The sequence below is a fragment of the Lissotriton helveticus genome, chromosome 9 (genome assembly GCF_964261635.1).
Source record: "Lissotriton helveticus chromosome 9, aLisHel1.1, whole genome shotgun sequence".
Taxonomy (NCBI): Eukaryota; Metazoa; Chordata; class Amphibia; order Caudata; family Salamandridae; genus Lissotriton; species Lissotriton helveticus.
Genome location: NC_136070.1, coordinates 1,155,933,259 through 1,155,959,012, shown reverse-complemented (window position 1 = coordinate 1,155,959,012; position 25,754 = coordinate 1,155,933,259). Strand labels below are relative to the sequence as shown.

The window sequence follows — 25,754 nt, the reverse complement described above, 5'->3', positions numbered from 1 at the left end:
TTTACAAAATCGTCTTGCATTAGACGTCCTTCTAGCAAAAGAAGGAGGAGTCTGTAAACTTTTGAAGGTTCAAGAATGTTGTACTTATATACCAGATAATAGTAAGGATCTGGAGAAATATATAAGCAACATTACTGCGATTCATTATGAAATTGAGGACTTGTCTGAAGAAACTGTTTGGGAAAAGATTGGAAAGGGATTTGGAAAGATTGGTAGTTGGTTTGCCAATCTTGGGAAGGGGATTCTTGGTTACATCGTGAAACCCATAATAATAGTGGTGTGTTGTGTGATTGGATTGTGGGGCTTGATTAGAGCGTACAAGTGGTACAGGTCAAGTCGATTGGAGAGATCAATGCGAGTGCAAGAGAGATGTATGGAGAGACTGCAGGATAGTCAGTATCAAAGTTTGAAGAATATGGAAATGCTCAGGAGAGTGGAGAATGGCGACGAGCTCTGTCTAAGTCGGTTCTTCCCAAAGGATGGTGTAGAGGGTGATGACTTGGGTCATCAAAGGAGGGAACTGAGAGAGCACCTTGTTATTTTGAAATTTGTTGGGATTGCATTATAGTCCCAAGTAGTCAGCACCCGCATATTTAGAGGACCTACTAATGTAGTATAGATATGTAACATTAGGCTGAGAAACAGCATGAAATATGTGTTTATTAATCAGAGACTAATGGGCTTAATCGAGATGCAGTGTTGCCTAATGTAGAAATGTAACCGCATGAGAAATGTAGTATTGCTAATGAAATGCTTTGAAATATGTGTTTAATACTGAATGAATTAATACAGGCTTTTTAAAATGGAAGCTAGTGCTCACATTGAAAGTAAAATAAACGTGTTATAATAGTGGAATGCAATGTTGTGCTGTGTTAGGAATGCATTTAAAAGTGCAGAGGCCTGAGAAATGCTGAAGCCGTAGAGGCCTAACTATATTTTCTTTTGTTAGCCTTAGTCGAGAAGAGTTGATTTTCTCCTTGGGGAAAGCTGTCCTCAGTAAGAGAGGATATTGTAGCTTCGAATGATTGCAGAAATGTTCCCATGTATTTCAGCTTGCAGGTGCAAGGCCACAAGGCTCGTTAGGTAGAAGAGTCCATTGTTTAGGAGTTAGGATAGTAGGCGCGGATGGAGAAAAAGCTGCCAAGGAATTTGGGAATGCAACATTTAGCGAGAAGGTCCCTGAGACCCAAGGACACTCCAACGGACGCTGGATGGAAAGGCGCCATGTTGGAAAACTCAGAAGATCTTCACCTGCCAGAGGGGCATACCTCTGGGAGTGTCGACTGATTTGGGGATTTTTTATTAGGGACAGCACCCGAGGGTGGAGAGCAGATTCAGAGAGGGGGTTGACAGAGCAGGATGTAGTAAGCTGTAGAGTGAGTGTCTTGGGAACTTAGGTAGAGAGAGATGTAGAAGGAGCATCTTAGAACGAGCTCAATGGTAGATTACCTGCTTAGCCAAAAGTGACTGTACTTCTTTGGAAGTCTTCACTGCGGACACCTTACTCTTGTCTGAGGGTAATGTTATGTAGGGATGCCACTTTAGGGTAGAGTAGGGACAGACTAACCATTTCCTTTCCTTTTTGTAAATGCAGTCCCGACTTCAAGCTGGGACTGTTCTCGGTTGCTTGATGTTACTCGAGTTAACTTTGCTGTTTATCCTGAGTCGTTTAAGGATCTTGCGTAGAATTGTTTGTATTAGTGCCTGTTTATTTTCCAAACCTTTTATTGAGATGTTTGAATGTTCAACTATTTTTGGACTTGTAATAAATCTTTAACATTTTCAGTGGTAGTCAGTGGTCCTTTGAGTTCATCTGGATTTATTTGGAAGTGGTCTAACGTTATCAATGCAAGATCTTTCTTTATACTTCTAGAACAGGGAGAAAGTTCAGTCGACTGGGTATGGGATTCTAGAGATGGGTAACAAAATCTAGATTAAAATCCCAGCTTCCTCAGAGTATTCACACTTCCTTCCACAACTAAGTGGGAAAAGGTGTTCAACAGTGCTGAATGCCATTGACATATTTAAAAGACCAATGCAACAACAGAATCGGAATCAACCTCTCCTCCAAGTCATCAAATTGATGCAGGAGGACTGTTTCGGTGCTGTGTTTGGGACAAAACAACAGTCTGCTGAAGGTCATAAAGATTTGTGATCTCAAAAATGGTTGTTAAGTTGTTTAGCCATGTAGCCTGTCAGGAGTTGAGCACATGACTGTAGCAGGGAAATAGGCCAGTCATTAGACAATCAGCAAAACTGGCACTAGGCTTTTTCAGAATGAGAAGGATTTACAATTTTAAAATTAATCAGATATATACCTGAAACTAAAGAAGAAATTAGAAGCTTTTTTAAGTGACCATTGTTTACTGGTCCAAATTCTATAAGAACTGAACAGGGAAAGAGCCCGGAGTGCCAGATCTGGGAAAGGTTAGTCCTGTTTCAAATTGAGATCAGTCAAAGTGACAAAAGAAAACATGGTAACACGGTCTGGAGAAGCTACTAACAAAGGTACAGCAGATGTAGCAGCAAAATCCCTATATAACCCTAATTATATTTTGTTATTGAAGGATTTGTTCATTGAATCTCGGGATTCCTGGAAGGCAGATAACTGAGAGGTTTAGAAATGCAGTACGGTTGAGTTCAATATTCAAGTGAAAGGTAGCTTTTTACGATTTGAGAATTGAGGATATTTGTCTATGTAACTTGTTTTGCCTATTGCAATGAAGATGTAGCATATTTCTGTTATTTGTCCTAGATTCAGGATAGTAATATATGTTTAGCTTGGAAAAACAAGAAACAAAGGGCCAGATTTATCAAAGGTTTTGCTTCGCCTTTGCGCCAATCAAGGTGACGTAGGGTGATGCAAAACCTAGAATGGGACTTACCAAGCCACGGAAGACCACTTTGCATGGTCCTGCATGGCCTAGTAAATCAGGAGTAAAACAAGGCAGCGCAACTCGCTGCTGTGTGTTACTATGCCAAAGGAAGGCATTCCATGGGATCTCCCACACATCCACCCATGGATTTTGGTGCATTCTCAGATTTATCATGAGTGGGAAACCTAGTAATGCGTCAAAAAGCTATGCCTTTTCAGGGGAGGAATAACGAGGACAAATATCTTTCTCTCTCCTCATTTTTTTTCTGTTTCTAGTGGAGAACACCTCAAATGATTGTTTTTGTGCAGATCACTTTCTGCACATTAACGATCCTGTCCTGCAACGCAGGTACCCGTGCATCACGACAAAAGGGAGCCTAGCACATTTCTGCCCTTTCACGCAGTGCAGCAAGCTGTCTTGCTGAGTTGCAGTAAATGCTGATAAATCTCCCTCCAACTTTTGTTACGCAGCAGGGATCTGTTAATCCAAGGCCTTTCAGCTTGCTGGGGGGTGTAGATTTGTGTTGATGGTAGTAGTGTGCTTTGTCTGTATGTACTGCAGATTGGTTCTTAAGGTGATGTGTTCTCAGACTGATATAATCTTCAGGACAAGTATTTTAGAAATCCTTCCTCCTTTATCATTATCTTAATTTCTTTAATCAGCCCCTATACAGCTTCAAGTTTCGTGGCGGCAATCTGAAATACAGACGCTACACACTGTCCGTATGAGGAGAGACAGGAGCTATAAAGCCCTGTCATCAGGAGGAAAATCTGGCACATTTAGACCAACACAGAGGCTATTCCTAATAAAGGGTGGTTATTTTCGGGAAAACCCACTTAAATTGATATATCTGAGCCACAAAGTGTGAGGCAGACTGTCCATTGAAAGAAAAAAATCTTTTTAATTGTGTGAAACTAAGATCATAGAAGAGGTCATCTGTATATGAAGCCAGACTTTGAGTCTGAAAAAGGCTGTGTACCGAGTAGGCGGAAGGCTGGACACTGCTTGCATGAAGCTGTATAAGGGCTGATTAAAGAAATTAAGATATGATAAAGGAGGAAGGATTTCTAAAATACTTGTCCTGAAGATGGTGGAAGGAACAATATAGCTCCCCCGAAACGCGTCAACGCTAACTCTATTGTTAAATCTGGAGCAGGACAAAGAGCATAGCGACTGATTTTCTGTCCCATGTAGTGTCTTTTAGCTCTCTACAGATTAACACCACAAGGGCTAACTTCTATTGCCCTATTTAGGTCTTCCTTCTGTAGGATGCTTTCTCAACTGTTATGATATTGCTGCTATTTTATTTCCCTTGTCTTGAGGTTTATGAATTTATAACAGTTTTTATTCATTGCTTGTTGTGATGATTCTTGATGATTATTTTTAATATCAAAATGTTTGGATTTGAGATTGAAAAAATCTCTTTTTAAATTATTTGTCTTGTACTTAATACATTTTTGTAATACGAATAGCACATCGCCTTTGGAGTTGTTCCAATTGTATGAGTGGGGTATGTATGGATTAGATTGATAATTTTGTAGTCCAAAGGGTAAAATCTTTTTAACAATATTGTTACTGGTGCTCTGTCCCTTTTGGACTTCATGAGCCCCTCTCCTTGGTTTCAATGACAAAGATAATTGTCAATGTACCACAGAAAACAATTGTTTTAAAAGATATACCTCAACTTTTAAAAAAAATACGTGGGATATAGCTGCTCGTAAAGTTAATATCTGACCAGAAAGGTATCATCTAGTGCCAAGCATGCAAACTCCACCATTTAACATAGGTTTTCCCAGTAATTTAATACCTTTGATGGAGCGTGATTTTTTTAAGAATGTATTGCTCGATCAATTCCTGCTCATTGGGTGTAATACTAATACCTACCTAAGTAACATGGCTAACAGTGTGCCTCATGAAACAAGTTAAAGTTTAAAACTGCATCGTAAAACTATTGCACATTCTTAGAAAACAGTGAAAACAGAACCAAGTACGTCTGGATTCTGGGCGTTTTGGGTTAGAGAATGATCACACCATGGTTGCACCGTGGATTTTGACCAATAAAAATCATGCAAACTGCGAAAAAGTAATTTTGTGGGCAGGAACTGTGGACTTTTGGAGGTATAATTGCCCTGTGGAAAAAGGACGGACGTGCGAATTGTTTTGCAAATCCTGGGCCATACATGCTGTTGGTCTAAACTGAACTGAACTCCCCTGATTATCTCTGCGCTTTACCGGCTGGTGAAGTAGAGCAGGCCAAATCTTTCAGCTGAAGAATTAATGACTTCTTCTATTGTACGTTGTACTCTAATAGGTCCAACTTGTGTCCCGGTCCTGATAAATGTACAACCGATTCTTGGTTTCTATGATTCCAAATTGTATATTGTATTTTGCAATGTGTTTTCTCTCTTTTTTCTCCTTCCCTTCCTCACACTGGGTGTTATTTGCCGATGTAGTTGCTCTGAGCGGTGTTGTGATTTTACCTGCATACAAAAGATAACCCGTTACTAAATGATTCTAATGCCTTTTTGTGCTTTGACCATTCATCTAGAAGTTTAGATAAAGGTAATCTTGAACAACTATTCCATGTGTTTGTCCTTACTTATTGATGAATTATTGATATTGTGTGAATATTGTTATTAGCCAGGCCCTTCATGAAGGAGTAGCCTTCCGTCTCTAGTTATCTCTGTCTCTATTAGCTCCTACAAAGATCTATCTGAGGACCTTATGGTTGTGATGAATTGTAGAGTTTCTATGAGCCAAACTCAAGTTATTGTAAATTGTGTTGCTGAGGATTGAATTTACAGTGCGGTGGGTAACTCATGTCTGAGACCATACAATGTACACTGCTTCCACTGGATCACCTTCCAATTACTCTAGTTTTCCTGGGTAAATTGTATTGACTGCTTGACCTTTGCATGATAAAATTAAGTGGAAAATCATACCAATACCACATTGGGTGTCATTTATTTTATTGTATTCAGTTCAACAACAATTCACGGAGGAATGAAATGTGGTCAGATCTGAACTAAAATGCCTCTATGCCACCTGTTACAAACATTGAGTGCAACATGAATCTAATTAGGAATTACAAACAGCAAGGTGTGGATAGCATGTCCAACAAAAAGATGACAACCCATAGTAATGATAGCGAGTTAAGTCTGCTGTGTGTGGTGGGAATGAAAAAAAACTGGGCTTGTGGCTCAGGTCAGACCTGAATAGTAACTACAGTACTTGCTCTGTTGATTAATGGAGCCTGCTCTGTAAATACAGACTGGGAATAGTGCAGAAGTCACAAGCATGCTAGTTAACACAGAACATGATCACAGTGCTAAAGAATCATAAGTGCAGGGATGCAAAGTTTGTCTTAGGATCCTGCTGCTGAATACTGAGGTTGCTGAATAAATACCAAGACTTTCTAGTTTTGATTTTACCTCATTCCTTTTCCTTTCACTGCCACTGTTTTTTGTCATTCTTGCAAATTCTTTATCAGCTCAGATTTTTTCCTTGCGTCGCTTGCTTTCTATCTCTCTGTTCATCCTTGTTCCTCCATTTTGTGCCTTTCTCTCTTATGATGAAAAATGAGTCCTGGTACCCACCACCTGCACCCACCATAACAAATTAATCACTGGATAATTTTAACATAAGTTGACCCAAGAATGAGTTTAATACTTGTGGAATGTATACAAAAATATAAAACAACTAGGAGACATAACAAGGGACAGTGAGCAATAAATTCTAAAATGAATCCCTTTTTTAATAAAAGCATCATTTGTTTCTACTAGAGGCACAATAGCATTTAAACAGTGCAGTTTCCTATCCTTATAATTGCTCCCATGTGCAGTGTGGTGGTCTCCACACTACTTGGAATTAGTTTCTTGGTTGACTTCTGCCTTGACAGCATGTACAATGCTGTCTTTGTCAATGCCAAACATCTTGAGCAGCTCTGCTGGCTTCCCGCTGCGTGGCACATGGGATACTGCGAGGCGTCTTAATGTGATGCCGGGCACTCCCACAACAGCAGACGCCACTGCTTCTCCCATACCACCTAGAAACACAGAAGAAAATCTCATTCAGAAATCCAGCATGGCTAAATTGTTGCTTCACTACAAACACTTTGATTGTCGAAGTCGTGTTTTTGCATGTAGTTGGGGATACCCATCATTATACATTCAGCCTAAAAAATGTTTGTGATTCTGTGGGGAACATCTAACATTTTCATTTCTACTTGCCTGGATGGTACCTACATCTTTTTGTATACAAGTTATGGACCAGAATTGTTCGCCTCGTCAATTCTTCAAATATAGAGTTATAAACAAAACAATATATGATATAAAGTAACCCTAACATTGCTTTTCCAGGATAGTGCAAGTCCCTGAGGAGTGTACTGCCCTTATAGCAGCACAAGGCTGCAGGGCTAGTCTCTTTACAGGGTCATAGAACTCCAAGGTGACAAGCACTATCTTTGTAATGGACGGTTGGCAATGTTTTATTCTGTAAAACATACTCTTCTATATCCCACCAATTCCTTTCATAGCGATCAGTTGGCCAATAATAAAAGTGTTGAGTGGACTTTTCCCATAGGAATATTTTGCCAAAAATGCGTTCTGTAAAAATGTCTTAGGCTGGAAAACCAGGACTGGCTGAAAGTGCCACATGTGATATGGGGATGCTACAAAGTTTGCAACCCCCCCAAAAAAGTATTGTCAAAAACACAACATTGGTGCTTACAAGAAAAAGAAAACACTGAAGAAAATAAATTATTGTCTAATCTACCCCATACAATATGTCTTCTTCATCGAAGAGTTCTCCTAAATCAAAGTGTTGCCATAATGATCATCTTATTTTCCTTTTAAATTCTGCCTCTTATCAGAACAGGAGCCTGGTGTTTACTGAAACTGGATGATGATGTTTTCACTTGCTGATCAGCTGGAAAAGCTGCTACTACAGTTTTTTTCAGGCCTGGGTATGACTTTTGCACTCCAGCAGATGTCCTAGAGATTCCCTGAGAGATTGGGAGGGGGAATAATCAGTTGCGGCCGGTGCAGGTAAGCGTGGTGGGGCAATGGAGCAGGGTGGGGGAGGGGAGTCGAGAGATGACAGAATTAGTTTTATTTATTTATTTGAACATATTCTGTCTATCGACGTCCCCCTCCACACCCCACTCCGCCACTCACCTGCACCGGCCGCAGCTGAGGATGATAGCAGACACCTGACAGACCTTTTTTAGACGAGCACAGTGGTGGAGAGCCGCGCATTCTCTCAGTTTCTGAGGTAATGTGGTTGCCCCATCACGGATTGATGAAGGATGAGAGCATTGAGACTTCACAACCCGCGTATGATAAACATGCAAGTAGTGATATTTCTATTTTATTAAAGGCAGATTCTGACATCAAAACACCTTGAGTAAGATAATAAAATACAGGAATTTATAATGCACTTCCATATATTATCGCCTACTGCTGAGAGCTACAAGGGTTGGTAAATGCCCTTTTCCTGAGTTATAGGCCTGAGCCGAGGCGAGGGCCTGTAACGAGGGAGGAGGCCTTTAACAACCATTACAAACCAATGCAGAAGGTCTATAAAGGTATCTGAACATTCCAACCACTGAATGTGAAATGCTTTAAAATAAACAGGTAGAAACAGACAAGCATTGGAATGTCGGTGCATAACGTCTTTGCAGTCATTATTGGCACTGGGTCACTTCAATATCTTCAGTGGAGCTCTCAATATTCCAATGTTTTAATCTATTGATAATGACTTCCTAGTGGAGCAAAGTCAGGACTGATTTGCACATGGCTGGTTCCAAACAGGTTTTATGGTGTGCAAAACAGCAATGGGCTGTGATGCGTCCTGAATAACTATCAATGCTTGAGATTAATTCAAGCATTCCATCCATCATTTTTTTGTATACTTCAGTGCAACACCCTAGATGGGACAGTTATACCCTGACACTGGTCCCATGCACACTACTGTTCCACTACAACCATGCTATACCCAACTGATGTGCCCTAATAAGGGTGAAACTGGTCTTGGGTTGCTTGTGTTCCCATACAGGGAGGATCTGGCATGGCAGTTTGGGTGAGACTGTTCCTATTGGAGTAGGGTCGAGAATGATTTGCATATTGCTGGTCTCAAACTGAGGTGGCACAGCGTTCAAAATAATGATGGACTGGGATGCAGCCCAGAGCGATTACCAGTGGGTGAAATTAATTCAAGCGTTCCATCCATTATTTTTTTGTATACTTCTTTTTACTAAAGGTTAGCACCAAAATATTGCTTTGTCTAAGTTCTGTAAACAAAATGTGGTAAAAATACATAATTTAATGATATTCGATGTATCAGTCTCAGAAGGATTAATTGGCCATGCCTGATTCAAGGCAGTAACCTGCTTGTCACACAGAGATTACATCAACGAGCACGTAAATCAATGTGCTAACTTGCCTACATCGTGTACTCTCTGTTCACAGAACAACACTCATGGTTTCTGAGAAAAAGGATCCAGAATTGAGATGCTAGAAACAAAGGAATATAATGCTACATCTCACACTTTGGACATAAAAAGTGACACAAACATGAGATGCTGCACTGCCTTTCCTGTTATGATGTACCATACCTTCATAGTAATGGTCTTCCACAGTGATGATGCGGCCTCCGGTAGCTTTTGCATTTTCAATAATAGTTTTGCAGTCCAGTGGTTTGATCGTGAATGGATCAATCACCCTGACATAGATTCGTTCTGCAAAAGGAAAGAGAACAGTGCTGTGTGTTACTTCATAAATAACAAAAACAAAAGGATGGCATTTGATTGATGTTACGTAAAACAAAATTACTTTAGCTAGCTTTTATATCTTTATCGAATGTGATTTTTTTAAAATTACATGTCGAAAACCATGGAGTAAGCGAGGTGTACGGGGAGCATCTCAATCCTCAATTCATAACGAAAAATGTCTTCAGTGATGAACTTTTTACCTAAAAAAATATTTTTTTCAGGGTTTACTCTAATCAGTTCAACGGGAGCAAAGCAAGACTACAACACCCAGAATGCATTTGGTCATCACAGAAAAGTCCAGGACTGGAAACTGTCTGTAATGACAGGGAAGATGGTGGTTATCCACGTTTGGTGACGATTATGTGCTAAGTAATGGAGACAGACATTTCTGCATAGTAATGATAAGGAAGTTTGACAAACACTACTGAGGCATTTGAGCAGGTGACTAACTTTTATCGTGCACAGGCATCAAGTCATTACTTATCCCTGTTGAGGTGCCGTAAATATAAATAATTTCAGAAAGGTGTCAATAAAAAAGGAACATTATCGGAAACTAAAACAATTCTAAGGGGCACATGCATCATTGTAAATACCGGTTGCAAAGGGGCAGTTTGCGACCAGTATTTTTGCATTTGGGTGCATCAACCCAAATGCAATCTCGCAATTTAGGTAATCTCAAATTTTGCGATTACCTAAATTGCGAATGCATTTAGGGAATCACAAATTGCCATTAATTTTAAGTTGATGGTAATTTGCGAAACTTTGAAAAATGCACAAAAGTGCATATTTCAAAGTGCCATGTTGCACACACACATGCGCTTGGGGTCAATTTCTCACAAGCCCTCCCAACATCCCACCTTGCAGACACATCTTCAGCAGAGACCATCTTCACCTGCTCTAGGAAAAGCTCCAAGTGCTGCTCCAGAAAGGAGCAAAAGAGAGAGCGTCTAAACATCAGAAAGATAAGAGAGTCTACTCTCTGTTCTTTGTCACCCCCAAAAATGACACCTTCTGCAGACCTATCTTGGACTGTAGGCTTCTCCACAATGCAACCTGTCAAAGCTTTTCCATATGACTCCCCTACACGGCATCATCCCTCTGCTTCAATAAGGCAATTCAAGTGCTCGATCTCAAGGATGCCTTTAACATACCCATCCACCCTGCCCATCTCTGGTACACGTGTTTTTTGGTAAGTGGATATCACTACCAATTCAAAGTATTACCTTTCCGGGTCACTAAGAATCCAAGGATGTTCACAAAGTGCCTAGCAGTGGTGGCTGCCCACCGATGAAGGAGGTCGAGGGGGGGCACTCATGTCTTCCCTACCTCGATAACTGACTGATCAAGAGCAGGGTCTGAAGGACATCTCCAGGAGCATGGAATATGAGAGTTGCCTGGACCAGATTAGAGCCAGCAGGATGAGTATTTGAGTTGATTGTCTTGTCTTCCGCACAAGGTATGAGAGGAGTGGGAGTGGGAGAAACTGTAGGAAATGTTCCTTGACAATATTTATTCATAGTGCATTGCAAACTTAGGAAAAATGCTTGATTTACAAATGGTTTGTATTAGTTTGAGGCAGCCTTGAGACAGCCTTAAGACTAGTGGGCCAAATTTAAAAAAGGTTTTAAGTGGCCATAGGATCTTCGATCTTCTCAAAATGGGTACAGAGACTGTTCTTATTGTGGCTGCGGACAGCATCCATGGCCAGGTCAATCAGGGTGGGCGGCTATCTTGGTAAAGCTTGGCCCTTCTGCAGCATTCATTAATGTCTTGCTTGCATGGATGGTTCAGCGTCTACAGCAAGCTGGGGTTAGTGAGACCTCCCTGCAGCTTTTCCACTTTTTTCTGTCTAACAGGGTGCAAATTGTAATCTACAGCGGTTTCAAGGCAAAGGCTTTCAGCCTCCCCTGTGGGGTGACTCAGGGCTCATCCTTGAGCCCAACTCTTTTTAACCTATATGTGGCGCCTTTGGCTGATCTGGTGCATTCATTTGGGTTTCAAGTGCTATCATATGCAGATGATACTCAAATTATTGTATCCATCTCCAAAGACATGTCTTTTGTGGCAGGGAGGTTCAACCAGTGTATGTCTAGCATTATCTGTTGGATGAAAGACAATTCTCTGAAGATTAATGGCTCTCAAAACTCCATCTGGATGAACATTTGGTGGCCGGAAGCCTGTGGACATCTCCCCACTTCTGTCAAGTCAGCTAAAAACCTTGGGGTCATCTTTGACAACACTCTGAGTTTCGATGCACATGTCAGTCGAATTACTAGCACCTGTTTTTACATCATTAGTGCCCTAAAAAGATTTGTCCTTATATTCCACTAGAACTGCACCAGACTGTCACTATCGCCTTTGTCACCTCACGGCTGGACTACTGTAATGCACTTTACCTTAATATTAACAGCTCCTCCCATAACAAACTTCATGTTGTACAGAATGCAGCAAACCGCATTATTCTGAACATTCCCAAATGGCACTTGGTTAGAGATGGGATTAGGTCCCTTCATTGGCTTCCAGTCAGGAGGCAAATTTCCTTCAAGCCCTTGTGCTTATTTTTTGAGGCTATTCACCAGAGGGGCCCCAGCCAAATAAATTATCTTTTTCATTGGTACACTCCTGGCAGACTACTTTGATCTTCAAGTTGTAAAAAACATAAGATCGCCAGATTTTGATAGACAAGTTGGGGTGGGTGTTCTTTTTCGGTTGCTGCCTATGGAACACTCTGCCTACCTATATCTCTGAAACAGATTATTTAATGTCCTACAAAAAACATTTGAAAACCTGGCTTTTTTCATCTCAGAATCCGTGATCCGTGGCTGCTCTGCTCTTGTTGCTCTATCTGTCCTGTTATAGCACTTTGGCACCTGTGGGTTTTAGAGCGCTCTATACATTTTTTCCTACCCTATCCTAAGTGAAGTACAATACATTTAAGACTTTCTTTCGAGAGTTAAGAGAGTCCTAACATTTTCTTAATGCAGGGCAAAATCTTCCATAGATCTGATCCAACCTGAAATAATATGTAAATGTAAATGTAAATGTACAGGAATTTATATAGCGCAAATCACCGAGCGGTTTCTAAGCGCTTGCTTAGGGAACCCGTCCTGGTATTCCCCTGTGAGATAACCCCGGCAGGGTATCCACAAGGTGAAAGCCAGGCATCCCACCGCGAGGGGCCGTTGTGGAGATTAAGCAAGCTATTGCCCAGAGTCGCAGAGTGTGAACCCGTGAATCGAGTAGGCACCGGAGCGAGAATTGTCAAGTCCATGGACATTTTAGGACTCAAGACCCCGCGAGCCGGGAATTGAACCCTGGTCCCGGGCTGACCTCTGCTTCCAGGTCTGCCTCCTCTAACCAGTGAGCCACACTTCTCCATATATGGTCCAGAGATTACTTCTGCAAAACGTCTACATATTATTTTGGAAGGGTGATACCACACTTTAATACATGACTTCAGAAAGGATTTGGAATAACGTCCACTTCTCGGTACTACAGACAATTCTGGGACAAGTGGCTGTCATTTACGAACTTCACACTCCTTTTGTTGCTGTGGCAAAAGGCAATCCTGGAGCTTTGTGGAGGATTTCATTCTAAATTAAACTACTCATTGTGATCTCCACATCTCTATGAAAAGTACATCTGAAATTGAATCGCACTCCACTATATACCATAATTATGTTTTACATCAGTCTGGTTTCTCAGGTGACATTTAGCCAAAGTTAGCATGCAAGGAAGACTACTAAAAGTCTTGTGGTTAGTAATCTGTTTACCTTTCTTTAGCTGCTCTGCAGCAGCCAGGGCTTCGTGCAGTGTTACACCTGCTCCAATGACCGTCACCTGGTCATCTTTATTGTGATGCACCACCTGACAGGAAAAAAAAGGACACATAGGGTCAACTTAAAGTTTATTTAATCACAAATACAGAAACATTTCACAGAACAAGGCACATTGGGCCAGATTTAGATCTTGGCCGACGGGTTACTCTGTTACAACAGTAACGGATATCCCGTCCGCTGCAATATAAATCCTTTAGGATATAATGGGATTTATATCCATCACCGTTGTGACAAAGCAACCCATCTAAATCAGGCCCTCCTTCTCTTGTGTTTATTCATATAGCAATATGATCCTAATGGCATCAAATTTACAAAGCTGGTAGGAGCGGTCATTCAAGGGGGGGAATACCCAAGGAATTTTGTAAGAGTATGCATCTGTGGGTATTCACAAACATTTTCACGACCCATTCCCGCTCTACGCACTGTCAGGACTTTATTCCTGTCAAGCTTAAGAGGGAATCTATATTCAAGGAAACAATGGGAACCGATTCCGAAAAATTGATCTGGCGGTCAGTGAGAAGTAGGGGAGGGTGACAGTCCTCTGCAGGGAAAAAATATTTTACCCCATTGAAAAAATATTTAGCAAGTGCAATTTGTCGGAATGAGTGCAACAGAAAATATACACATTTGTTTTTTCATCCAGCAATAATAGAATTCCCTAAAGCATTCCCCGCATACTCTTGGTAAAACAGCAACAGCTAATGCTTCACATAAACACTTATTTTGTGAATGCTGATAAAGTGGGAATTTTACCCCAGTCATAGATGTAATCCTACAGGTGTATATTTCTTACTGAATTTTGTAATCGGGCCATTTGCATCTACACTCTAACTCATTTGAAAGAGCTTTGACAAAGAACAATATGTACCTTGCTCTTCTTGATCCAAACCAGTTCACAGTGTCAAGTTTAATACGGTGGGTGATTTTTTTTTTTTTTTTTAAAACAAGGGCTATTTTATTTTAGAACTTTGTAAACACCCTACCGAAAATCTCCATCTTTCGGTGCATGACCACCCTGTCCATTTTTTTGTAAGACCCAGCATGATGGCTACAAACATGGACGTGATGTGTGTGCCTTCAACAGAAATATTCATCACGCAGAAACAACAAATAATGTAAAATTATGCACACCCGACGGGAAACCCTTTTTGGGATTTACAAACCAACGCTAATTTATGTTAGTGTGGGTTTGTATGTAAACATAATGCAAACCCACACAAAATGCTGCTTTCCATTACTTTGCGTCAAGCGTGTGTTATATGGGTGGTAAATGGGCGATCCCATGCAACCAACCATGCTTTTTGAAGCTAACCTCTATTCTGTAACATTGGTAGAAAGGGATTACCACCAATATTAACACCGCTGAAAAGCAGGCTTTAAATGCAGCCATGTTTTCCCTATGGCGCAGATTCTGAAATGTGTCAGACAACGCAGCTCAGCACCCAAAGAGGCTGCGCTGCATTGCGTGACAGAGAGAGAGCAGAACACCATATTCACAGAGATATGGCACTTCTCCTCTCTCCCTAGAGCCGGCGCCGATTTCAGCTGCCATATGCCAGGCACACACCTTAGTGCCATAATGCTAGGGTGTGCGCCTTCCTGTACAAAATACTATGCCTAGACAATTTTAAAAGCTGTTCCTACTTTGTGTGTGTGCTGTATAGTGCAGCAGGCATGCAAAATCGGAAAGCACAGAGAAATTAAAACATTTTAACATTTAATGACTGCATTTCAGCTGCATGAATTTTTGGTGCTAAACCCTTTCTACCAATATTAGTGAATAGGGTTTAGTGTCTAAAAGCATGGGTCGTTGTATGTGAACACCCATGTAACACCCGCTTGATGCAACGTAATGCAAAGCAGTGTTTTGCTCTTCTTTGCTTTACTTTCATATAAAAAACAATGCGAATACCAATTAGCATTGGTTTGTGAATCCCAAAACAGGTTTAGCGCCGGGTTTGTGTTGAAAAAGTAATGGGCTTATATATGGCGTTTATTCTATGCCTTCTGGGGGTTGCACCATTGTCCCTTCTAACACGATGGCACCATTAATCAGCCCAATTAGTCATTAATGCACTGAAATTCCAACACATTATATGCATATTTTGTAACATGCATGAATTTCCACATAACCTTTGAATACAATTCAAGCTGTGCTTCCTAGCGATATGAGGTTTGTCCTGCATTAACTAGCTTGTTGTTGGTGATGGTTGTGGTTTCTTTTGAGGTCAAAATCATGTCTATCTTGAGGTCATTTAATTCTGCAGTGCTAAATATTCACAGTAGGTGCACAATTACAATAACATGTTTCAGATTGTGCTAATGTTTCTTCTTGCATAGAATCTTGATGAGTCCTGGCTGATGTGTCTTGCACACCCTCTTACCTTACATAATGAGGATGCAAGCATGAATCCTCAGCCTATAGTTACAAGGAACAGGACGGTTCAGCAACAACAAATGCCTACTGCAGATAGCTGTAAAATCCTTATATAGAACTACTATTAGAACATTGGAATGTTGGGAGCTCCATTGAAGACAATGGAGAGCTCTTTGCTTCTACAGGTCGGTAAAGGCCAGCAGAGCAACATTCCAATGTTTTACAAAGGTCTCTCAGAGCTCGAGGGGATTTAAATCCCCTTGTGCTTCGAGAAGTCTTTGTTTTATTTGTTAGAACATTCTGCCCTCTAGTGGCAGAATGTTCTAATAGCCTTGTAGCCCTTTGTAGCAGGGCTATACCGGCTATTAAAGTTCCTCACCCTTGTTAAAGTCCTTCGCCTTCAGCTCAGGCCTTTAACGCAAGAGCAGGCCTTTAATAGCCGGTATAGCCTGCTACGGCGGGCTATAAGGCTATAGTGTACTGGAAGAACCCTTTGTCTAATTGTGTAGATACACAGAGCAATCCCTGCTTCAGCATAAATCATGGAAAAACCTGCAAATATCACCATAGAGAAATAGGGTGCAATGACCGCGGTTGCTAACTTCATTCAGCCCCTCATCACCATCTCCTGTGAGTATCGCTTTATTGTGCTGCTGCCCTCCGGTGGATAATTTTGATAAGAGTCATTTTTGAAGCAGAACATTTTCATCAGTCTCACTGGCTACTAAATAAATGGTTATGGTATTTTGGCCCCCAAAAAGATTCTTGTTTTATATTTTGGATTTTTTTTACATTTCACCCATTATATCTAAACAGGTTAAGGGCTAATTTTCTCCAAGTTCTGATTTCCTATATTTTTGTTAAATTTAGTATATGTGTATTCTTTAGAAAAAAATTACTTAATTGACGTGGTAAACACCATACATCAATTTTCCTTCTTTTTAGATTTGTCTTGAAAAAATATATTTGAGTGTCCATTTCAACAAAACGAGAAATCTAAAATGCTAATTATTATCAGTTTATCAAGGAAAGTTACCTTGGCTTGTCCCACTTGGAAGTTCTCAGAGCTGCTATAGATGACAGCATTTTCAGGCCGACTGGTCCGAATGAAACATATACCCTAATTATGAAGAGATAACATGAAAAACACAATTTACAACTACTAATGATACAACTTCACGATTCACAATTTTTATCACTTATGCCAAACATTTATCGAATATGAAAAAGAAGATTTAGATAGCATTTTGTGACGAAGTAGGTCAATGACGTAAAATGGCTATTATCCACTTTTAATCCCTGAATAGCTTCTGAGCTGGGCTGTAGGTCCCCAGGCAACTGATACGCTTTTTGCACACCTGCCTGTGACATTCACTGGCTGAGGCTTCTGCCTGCGAGAGCTCCATCCAGGTATGTCTGTACTCGCTATTTTTAGCAGTATCTTTTGCTTGACTGTTGCCTCCCCTCCTGTGAAGTGGAAGATACATCTCTTTACCTTGCAGAGTGCCAATATGATTGTGCTACTTAAATAATGAGGAGTGTCCACAGTTTATGGCTGGTGGGGGTCAAAAGCAGACGTTGGACAAAAAGACCAAGAGAGATTTGCTGAAGGACTATAATTATTTAGTCTAATATGTAGTGGGTTGAAGATGTACCTAATTCCGATCATGGCTGGAAAAACAATAAGGCCCTATCCTCATCACACCGTGTTCCTGAAATGCGTGTGTGCCAAGGCATGTGAATGTACTTAATTTGTATTAGAAAAAGCACCTCCAAAACCAAGGGCATCATTACGATGTCCGCCCGCCACCGCAATGGCAAAATGGCAAAAGGGACAGCCCACCATAGGTGCGGCAGTCCCCCCATGGCGGTTGCATACCGTATTTTTCACATTGCGGCGGGAGGTGCTGTAAGCAGCACCCGCCACAATGTAAAAAATAGGCACCGCGCGGTGCCTGCCACCTTGTACATGCAAATGTAGGGGGGTACCATGGTTACCCCCAAGTGCATCAAACACCCCTGGGGCCGACAACAGGCCCCCAATACAAAAGACTGCATGCCTTTCCATGGCGGCATCGCCACCATAGAAAGGCCCTCCCCGCCAGGCATCCTGATATGGATGGCGGTAACTTTCAGACACCGCCACCATATTAAGCCTGAGATCTGCACGGCAGGCAATCAGAGGGATTGCCTGCCGGCAGAGATGCGGCAGACGGTATTTCCGTCCGCCGCTACGACCCCCGCCATTGTAATGTAATTGGAGGGCGTGCGGGGATAGATGTCGGGCAGATCGCCACCGCGATCCACCCAACATCATAATGGACCCCTAAGTCCTTCAGTCTCTCTGGAAATTTAAAAGTAAGATACGTCAGGTTTCAGCCTACTGAAAATATGAGTTTATAGAAGGATCAAATGCAATGTGGTTATTTATTAACTTGGGCAGTGCCTCAAGATTGTTCAGTCTGCTATTAAAGGACTATTAATTATAGTAGGTTGTTGTGAAGAAAATAAGCAACAACTTTGTTCATGTTTTAGAAAGGTACATTAAAGGGTCTGGATAAAATGTATTACAGCTAAGCTTTTTCCTGCAGAACAACCAATTTCCAAGGTGTGAGATGTGAGACGGCACTGATGGTCAGACAGACATACTGGCCAAGGACTTATTTCTGAATTATGTCCTTCAAACAGACGGTTCAAACGATTTGATGCCCTTGAACTACTCTCAGGTTTATCAAATCAAACACATTTATGACTGATCATCATTGTAGGTTTTAGAAAGATGAAAAAGAAATGGCAACTGGTAGAATTCAATTTGACACCTCTAGCATTTCAAGGCCCACTATTCTCTCTCAAGAGATTTTCGATATCGTTCATACATTTACCAATCCTAAGTGTGCACTGAAAGTCATCATGCATTCTTTAGAGATGTTCAAGACCCTCTATGTGTTTTTAATACAATTCTGCCCATTTCTGACTGTTTAATTAATTCTGCAGTTGACGTGACACCCTTTTCAAAGTTTCCTTTGAAGGCATTTACATCATTTTGACCATTCCCAGTGATTTACTTAATCAAGTCAGTCCTGATCCCTGCCAGACCTTTTCATCCGTTTCCCCCCCCCCCCCCGGTCCCCTTAGGTCCAAGAGTTGGCAAATTCAACTTTTTCTGCTGCTTTAGTGCCTAGGGAGTGGAAAAGATCCCTCTGTTAAAAAAGCCACCTTTGGATGCAGAACAATTATCATCCCATTTCACTTCTTTCATGTATTACCAAGATATCATAGGAGGGAGGAGGAACACGCTCAGCTCTCTAGGTTTATCGCTTCAAATTCTCTTCTAGAAATAACATAGGCAGGGTTTCATCCTACTCAGAGTAGAGATGCATTGCACTGCAAAATGAGCTAAACATGACCCTAGATCAGGGTTGTGTAGCTGCCCTCCTCTTACTTGATTTGTCCACCGCATTTGATATGGTATCTTATAAGATAGTGATTTCCAGGCTTCATGTGATGGGCATTAGAGGTCATGCTTTGGAATGTTTTTCTTCCTTTCTCTCTGATCGGTGTCAGGACGTTCTCCTACATCACTGTTGCTTGTCATCAGTGCACCTGTCCTGTGGAGTACATCAGGGATGGTCCCTTAGCTTTTAAATATGTAAGTTACCCTTCGGGGAAAAAGTGATTTTCCCTTTTGGACCATCCTACTTGTGTTACACAGACGATACCGAGCAGATTCTCAAATTCGGTTTCAACTCGGAGGTTCCTCATTTCAATTTTTGTTCCTTGCTTACTAAAGTGGTGAGGTGGGCAAATAACAACTGTCTAAAGCGCAATGTCCATAGTATTTGGGACGCAGTCCCATACTTTTCATATCTGCAAAAAATAATGGGGCTTACTTTGATTATAAATTTTCTTTCATACACTAGGTTTCTAAGGTAAGGTGCCATCTAAATGCTTCTCCCTTCTGATAAGAGAAAAGGCTGTAAGCTGAAGGACAAAGATATCTATCTAAAAGCACTAAATAATTATCGCAAACAGATTAAAAAAAGATGTACTAAATTCTATACACTCAAAATTGAAGCTTCGAAATGGTCATTCAGAGATTGGTAAAAACCTCTCCTTTCTTGAACGAGTCACTGCCTCCATTCCGTCCTCTACAGACAGATGCAATTTAGTGGCCCGCTATTTTTCTAGAAAGATTGATACAATCTATGCCTCCTTTCCTGAAATGAGTAGGAACTTTAAGTTTAGACCCCCAGAGAATACACTTCCACCTGAAAAATCTGTTTAGTCTTAAAAAGCCAACTCTGTTGGAGACTCTTGAGTCTTCTTTATGCTGAGAAATCTGGCTCCCTCTCTGACCCTATGCTCCAAAATATGTTGTCACGCGAAGGAAAGGTTATAACCTGTGCTGTTTGCAATCTTTTAGATCTGTCATTCACCACAGGTATAGTCCCACAGAACTGGAAGTACGCTATGGTGATCCCTCTACTTAAGAAACCATCACTGGATCCCACCAACACAGAAAATCCCAGACCTGTCTCCCTAGTCCCTCTCTTCGCTTAAATGGCAGATACATTTCCTAATCTTCAGTTAACAGAGTACCTTGAAGAAAATAATCTGCTACATGAAACTCAGTCTGGATTGAGTTCCATGTACAGTACCGAATCGGTTCTACTTTTAGCGTCCGAATCTCTGAGAATGACTGCAGATGAGGGCAAGACAGCGGCCTTGATTCTGTTGGATTTATGTGCTGCATTTGATACACTTGCCCACGGACTTCTTTTGGAATGCCTATGGGAACTTGGAGAGAGGGGAGCTGCTTTTGACTGGATTACACATTTTTACAAGATCCATCCTTCCAGGTCATCCAGCAGTCTTACAAATCTGATATTCAACCCTTGCGGCAAGAAGTGCCCCAGGGGTCGGCTCTGATCCATGCTCTGTTTAATGTGTATATGCGCCCACTGGCGGATATTGTGGAGCATCACAGGGTATAGATGGTGTCATACGCGGATGACACTCAGCTAATCATCAGTCTGAGCCAGGACGAATCTGAGGCAGCCCCTAAATTTAGAGCATGCCTAGTGGACCTTGCAAAATGGATGGCATCCAGCTGTTTGCAACTAAAAATGGAAAAAATGGATATTCCTGTGGTTGGGAAACAACCGTCCATTTGGCCCTCGGTGTATTGGCCCCTGGAACGACAAGTTCCTGTCCCCAAACCTAAAATCAAAAATCTAGGGTTTTGGTTTGACACTGCTCTGACCTTTGACCACCAGATTTCTATGCTGACTGGAACTTGCTTAGGCATCCTGAGGATGCTTTGCAAGATCCTAGAATTGCTGCCAGTCAGCCAGAAAAACAGTTATCCAAGTGCTGATAGTGTCTCACATGGATTACTGCAATTATTTGTATATTGGGGTTTCCAAGGGCAGGTTAAGAATGTTGCAGAGGCTGCAGAATACTGCCTCCAGTACGCTGCTGAAAATTCTGAGGCGTTCATCTTTGGGCTCTGCCCTAGTAAAGCTACACTGGCTCCCCATACAGGACAGAGAAGATTAGGATGCACCCGCCAAAGTAGTGGGCGCATACCGCATTTTTTTACATTGCAGCGGACGGTGCTTTCAGCAGCACCCAAAGCAATGGAAAAAGGCATGTTGTACATTTGCATGCACAAATTGGCAGGCATTGCACGGTGCCTGCCACATTGTGCATGCAAATGCAGGTGGGTCCCATAGGTACGCCCCATGTGCACTCCCCCCCCCAACACCCTGGGGGCCCGCAACGGGCCCCCACATGCAGCCACAGCATGCCTTTCCATGGGGCATCACCGCCTGCATCTTAATATCACCACCTGCATCACCATATCAAGCCCCTTTTCCACCCGGTCGACTTGTCGATGGTCGGAAAACCTGCGGGCGGTCTTTCCGTCCACCGGGGTTCCCCCTGCCATCATAATAAGGTGGGGAGAAATGGGATGTAGGCTGTGGAAAATGGCGGGCGGATCGCCACCGCCATGCAGGCGGTGGCGATCCGCCCGACATACTAATAGACCCCTCTATGTTCAAGAATCTTGGTTTATGTATTAAATCACTGGATCCATAGTCAGTAGTGCAATGGTTCCAGTGTAAAAATGTGTACATGCGTTTGCAAAGTTTAACAATATGAGGCTACATACAATGCTCCTAGAATGCTCCCTAATTAGATGCAAATCTCTGCATAAGCTTGAAAGCAAGATTGATGTTCCGTTGCTTTCAAAATAAAATGTTTACAAACCAAATGCATCTAGGAAAAAAAATGTTTTGATAAACTACTGTGAAATTGTAGTTAACATTTCATTGAAACATCATTTAGTAAAATGTGTTGATGCATGCTACTATTGCCAAACAAAATCAGAATGAAAAATCAATGCAACCAGTTTCAACAAGATAATGGGAAACATTAAAATAACCAAGGATTGGCAAAGCCAATAGTTCTGATATTGGTGGTTAAACTTTTGGTTTTTCAAATGCGTGCCTTGTTTTGATATGGTTTTTTAAAACTTTATGGGAGCTGCCAATCCCTCACCATTATAACAAACATTGGCAAAAAGTAATAATATTTTTGGGTCTCAAAAAGCACACATTGCCACAGTAGTTCCTGGCACTCAACAAAACTACTTTGCGTGCTGATATGTTCCTTATGGAATAGCAGAAGCCAGTCGATGGATAGAGAGATAGAATTTTAATGAAAATAAAAGGTCTTGGTTAAGTCCAGACCTAATTAGGGGTCCAATTTTTAAAGAAAATCAAATAGCTGTACCCATGGTATATGTCCTTGCATTAGTGAAGATTTATGGCTTTCATGAATTCACAAGCATTTACAGACGTAGGCCAGAAAACGTAGTTCTAGAAAATATTTGTGAACTGCTTTTTAGCATGGACAAATATACAGGTGTAGATTTACTTATGTCAAAATCTGTTCAGTGTTTACAAGTTTACTTTCCCAATAACCACTTTTTCCCCAACTCTGAAAGAAGTTTTACTTCTGCCATTGTCAGTAGTAAATTTCCAACCTTTCTCAGTATGGGAAAAGATTAGAGAAGAGATGGCAAAAAACCCTAAAACATGACATTTTGTAGGTTTGCACAGACTCAAAAGTGTATTCTAACCCTGGAACTACTTTAATGCTACCTCTTGCCACAGTATGTAGATCTGCGGAAAGGTGACAAATTAAGGAGATTGGTAGAATTCGAACTTTACTATAGTATGAGCCCTGGCACAATCAGAAAGGCTAATATCAGAGTTTTTTTATAATGAGATTGCTGCCATAATTTGTCGTTGCACTACGTGGCACCAAAGAGACAAGGAAAGATTTTTTTTTTTTGCAGTTAAAGGACAAGTAGATTTATGAAGCAACCTGTCCCATGGACATGTAGATATTTTATTAAATTCCAGCCAACATGCAAAGGACTAATCTTTCTGTTAGACCCGTGAATTGATTGTACTTTGATGGGTATGCATAATGCACAGGATATGGAGAGGTACCTTGGTGTTTGCAGCTAACTCCACAGCCTTCTCAGTTGAAACTGCATCACTTGGGTAAAAGACAGTAGCAGTAGGAACTGTCCTGAACATTGCCAGATCTTCCAAGCCCATCTGAGAAGGTCCATCCTCACCTAAACAAATGCAGAAAAAATAAATAAATATTTTGAGATTTCTGACGAGTGAATGCTGCCACTGTTATGATTAACAGGTTGGTGTATTATGCATAACTAAAGCAACAACCGAGACTATTTTACGGAAGAAAAAAGATGGAAGACTAAATGTTAATAAAGTAAACGATATTCAATGAAACATGACATTGTGTAAGCAAGCATTCATTTTGATGGTGGCATAAATATTATTCCACATAGGAAGGCCACAACAACATCCTTCCAGTCCCCCAGGGTGTTCCAAAAGCTGTGGGTAAATATATCAGGCTATGGGAAAACTATTCAGTATAGAGCTTGGCTGAACTCCTACACTGCCCATCAGGAGATTTCTCACATGCAAAATCTTTTTCGGTCCTGTGTATAAACAGAAACAAACAACCTCACCCAGAAGCAAATAACTATCTAGGCCAACACCGCATTTAAGTAGACGAGGAAATGTTATTAGAAAGATGTCACAATAAAACATAAACGGAAAAAGAAACAACCATGGGCAGACAATTTGCCTCTATTTTTGTTAGGAAAAGTGTTTGCTAATAGCTGTGCAACTTTGTGTGTGTTGTCCTCATCTATCCCAAGAAGATAATATCATTATGAAGAAATATCTTGGGCTACAACAATAAGAAAGATGTGTGCAGGTTGTTCCTTTGCTGACAGACTGCATTGGCAGAGATAATCTGCACCCTCAAGTGTTCTGAAATGGGGAAGAGTATAACGTTTGCTTTGCAAATGGTGACTTAAAAAAGGCATACACAACAAAATATTGCGTAGACAGTACCTTTGTCAAAGGGCTAGAATTTTACTTGGTTAGCCAATGTGTGGGCATGTCTTCACATTTTGACAGAAAAGCTGTTAATCCAACAACATTTTATCGTGATAGCAAGGCACAACAAATCAAAGCAAGCATGTTCATTGAAATGCACTGTGCCTTTAGATAGTCTAAGGCAACAAAATACAAGCAATTAAACAACAGCGATAAACCAGCAATTCAAATGTCTTCATGTAAACAAAGTTAATATATAGAAGAAGACAAACTGTCTGTCAAAGACAAGCTACATGTCAGGTTTCATCTGGAAATGAACAAGTTAATCAACCATCACAAATGCATCAATGCAGCCATCTTGAAAATGCCATGACCTTGATGGACAGACCATATAAGAAATGGCAAAGCCAGAAAACACAAAAAGCTGCCAACAGCTGAATAGGGTTTATCTTTTTTAAGAGTTGTCAAACATAAGGTCTACAAACATCTAAAACTGTCAGTAGTGAGAAACAAAAATGCTTCCTTAAAAGACTGCTGCATTAAAGTCTATGATAAATGTTTAATAATGTAAATGGTAGAAAGAGTTGATCAGAAGTTTGGCATCAATTACAGCTCATCAGTTAGTGCACAGCCAGGTGCAAGCTCATGGTTTGTATCAGAGAAGAATTTACTGACACACACATGAAAAATGTCTTGTTGTTGCAATTAGAAGGTAGCATCTGTTCTTTACTGTATTTATTCAACGTATGTTCTGCGAAGTATAGGTTTATATGATTTCGGCCTGAATTTCCACCCGTAAGTACTCCAGGAGTAGGAATATGCTTTTGTGTAGCCTAGTGTCGCATACTTTGGAGAAGTCGAGTCTTCAGGCCGAAAACATATACATCAAGGAACATATGTTGAATAAATATGGGGAAGAACACCCTCCTTGTTTTAAAGTGGAAGTAAAGGAATAATGAATGAATATCTTGAATATGTGTCTCTTGATATTTGGATTCAATAATTGACACTTCATGTCCCTGTGTGTTTTGACTCTCTTGTGGATATAAGGCCCTATGTAGAGGTTTCTTCCAGTCTTACACTATTATAAGAGTGCTTCTACCTCCTGTTGTGATAATTTAAACTATTGGGGCATTCTGGACCGTTGTCCTTGGGAGTGAGCACCTAACTTGCAGGAACTGTGTAGAGTGCGGTGATAACAAACCATAACCATTATGGTAGTGTTCTTATAAAGGTTCAAAATAAAGTTTGTATCCTCAGATTGATGCGTCGGAGCCGTAAAAGTGTTTCAACAGAATATGGTATGTACGATGGGTGACCGCAATTGAATTTAGAAAGCTCCAACCTTCGCAATAAAATTAAATGTATGATTATTTTTCCATGTGTTAGTGAATTAAATCAAATATTTCATCATTTATGTATCCAATTGACGAATACTTGTTT

At 40.9% G+C, this 25,754-nt stretch overlaps 1 protein-coding gene across 1 annotated transcript in view; it reads right to left on the bottom strand.

The window, feature by feature from the left end:
* Window positions 1-5,828: 5,828 nt before the first annotated feature.
* Window positions 5,829-25,754, bottom strand: part of TKT (transketolase) — an 85,559-nt gene continuing 65,633 nt past the window's right edge. The window contains exons 10-14 of the mRNA XM_078661597.1: window positions 23,385-23,515; window positions 16,898-16,981; window positions 13,419-13,512; window positions 9,490-9,612; window positions 5,829-6,921 (exon numbers count right to left, since the gene is read on the bottom strand). Coding sequence (XP_078517723.1) covers window positions 6,734-6,921; window positions 9,490-9,612; window positions 13,419-13,512; window positions 16,898-16,981; window positions 23,385-23,515 — 620 coding nt within the window. The 3' untranslated portion in view covers window positions 5,829-6,733. The remainder of the gene's footprint in view (window positions 6,922-9,489; window positions 9,613-13,418; window positions 13,513-16,897; window positions 16,982-23,384; window positions 23,516-25,754) is intronic.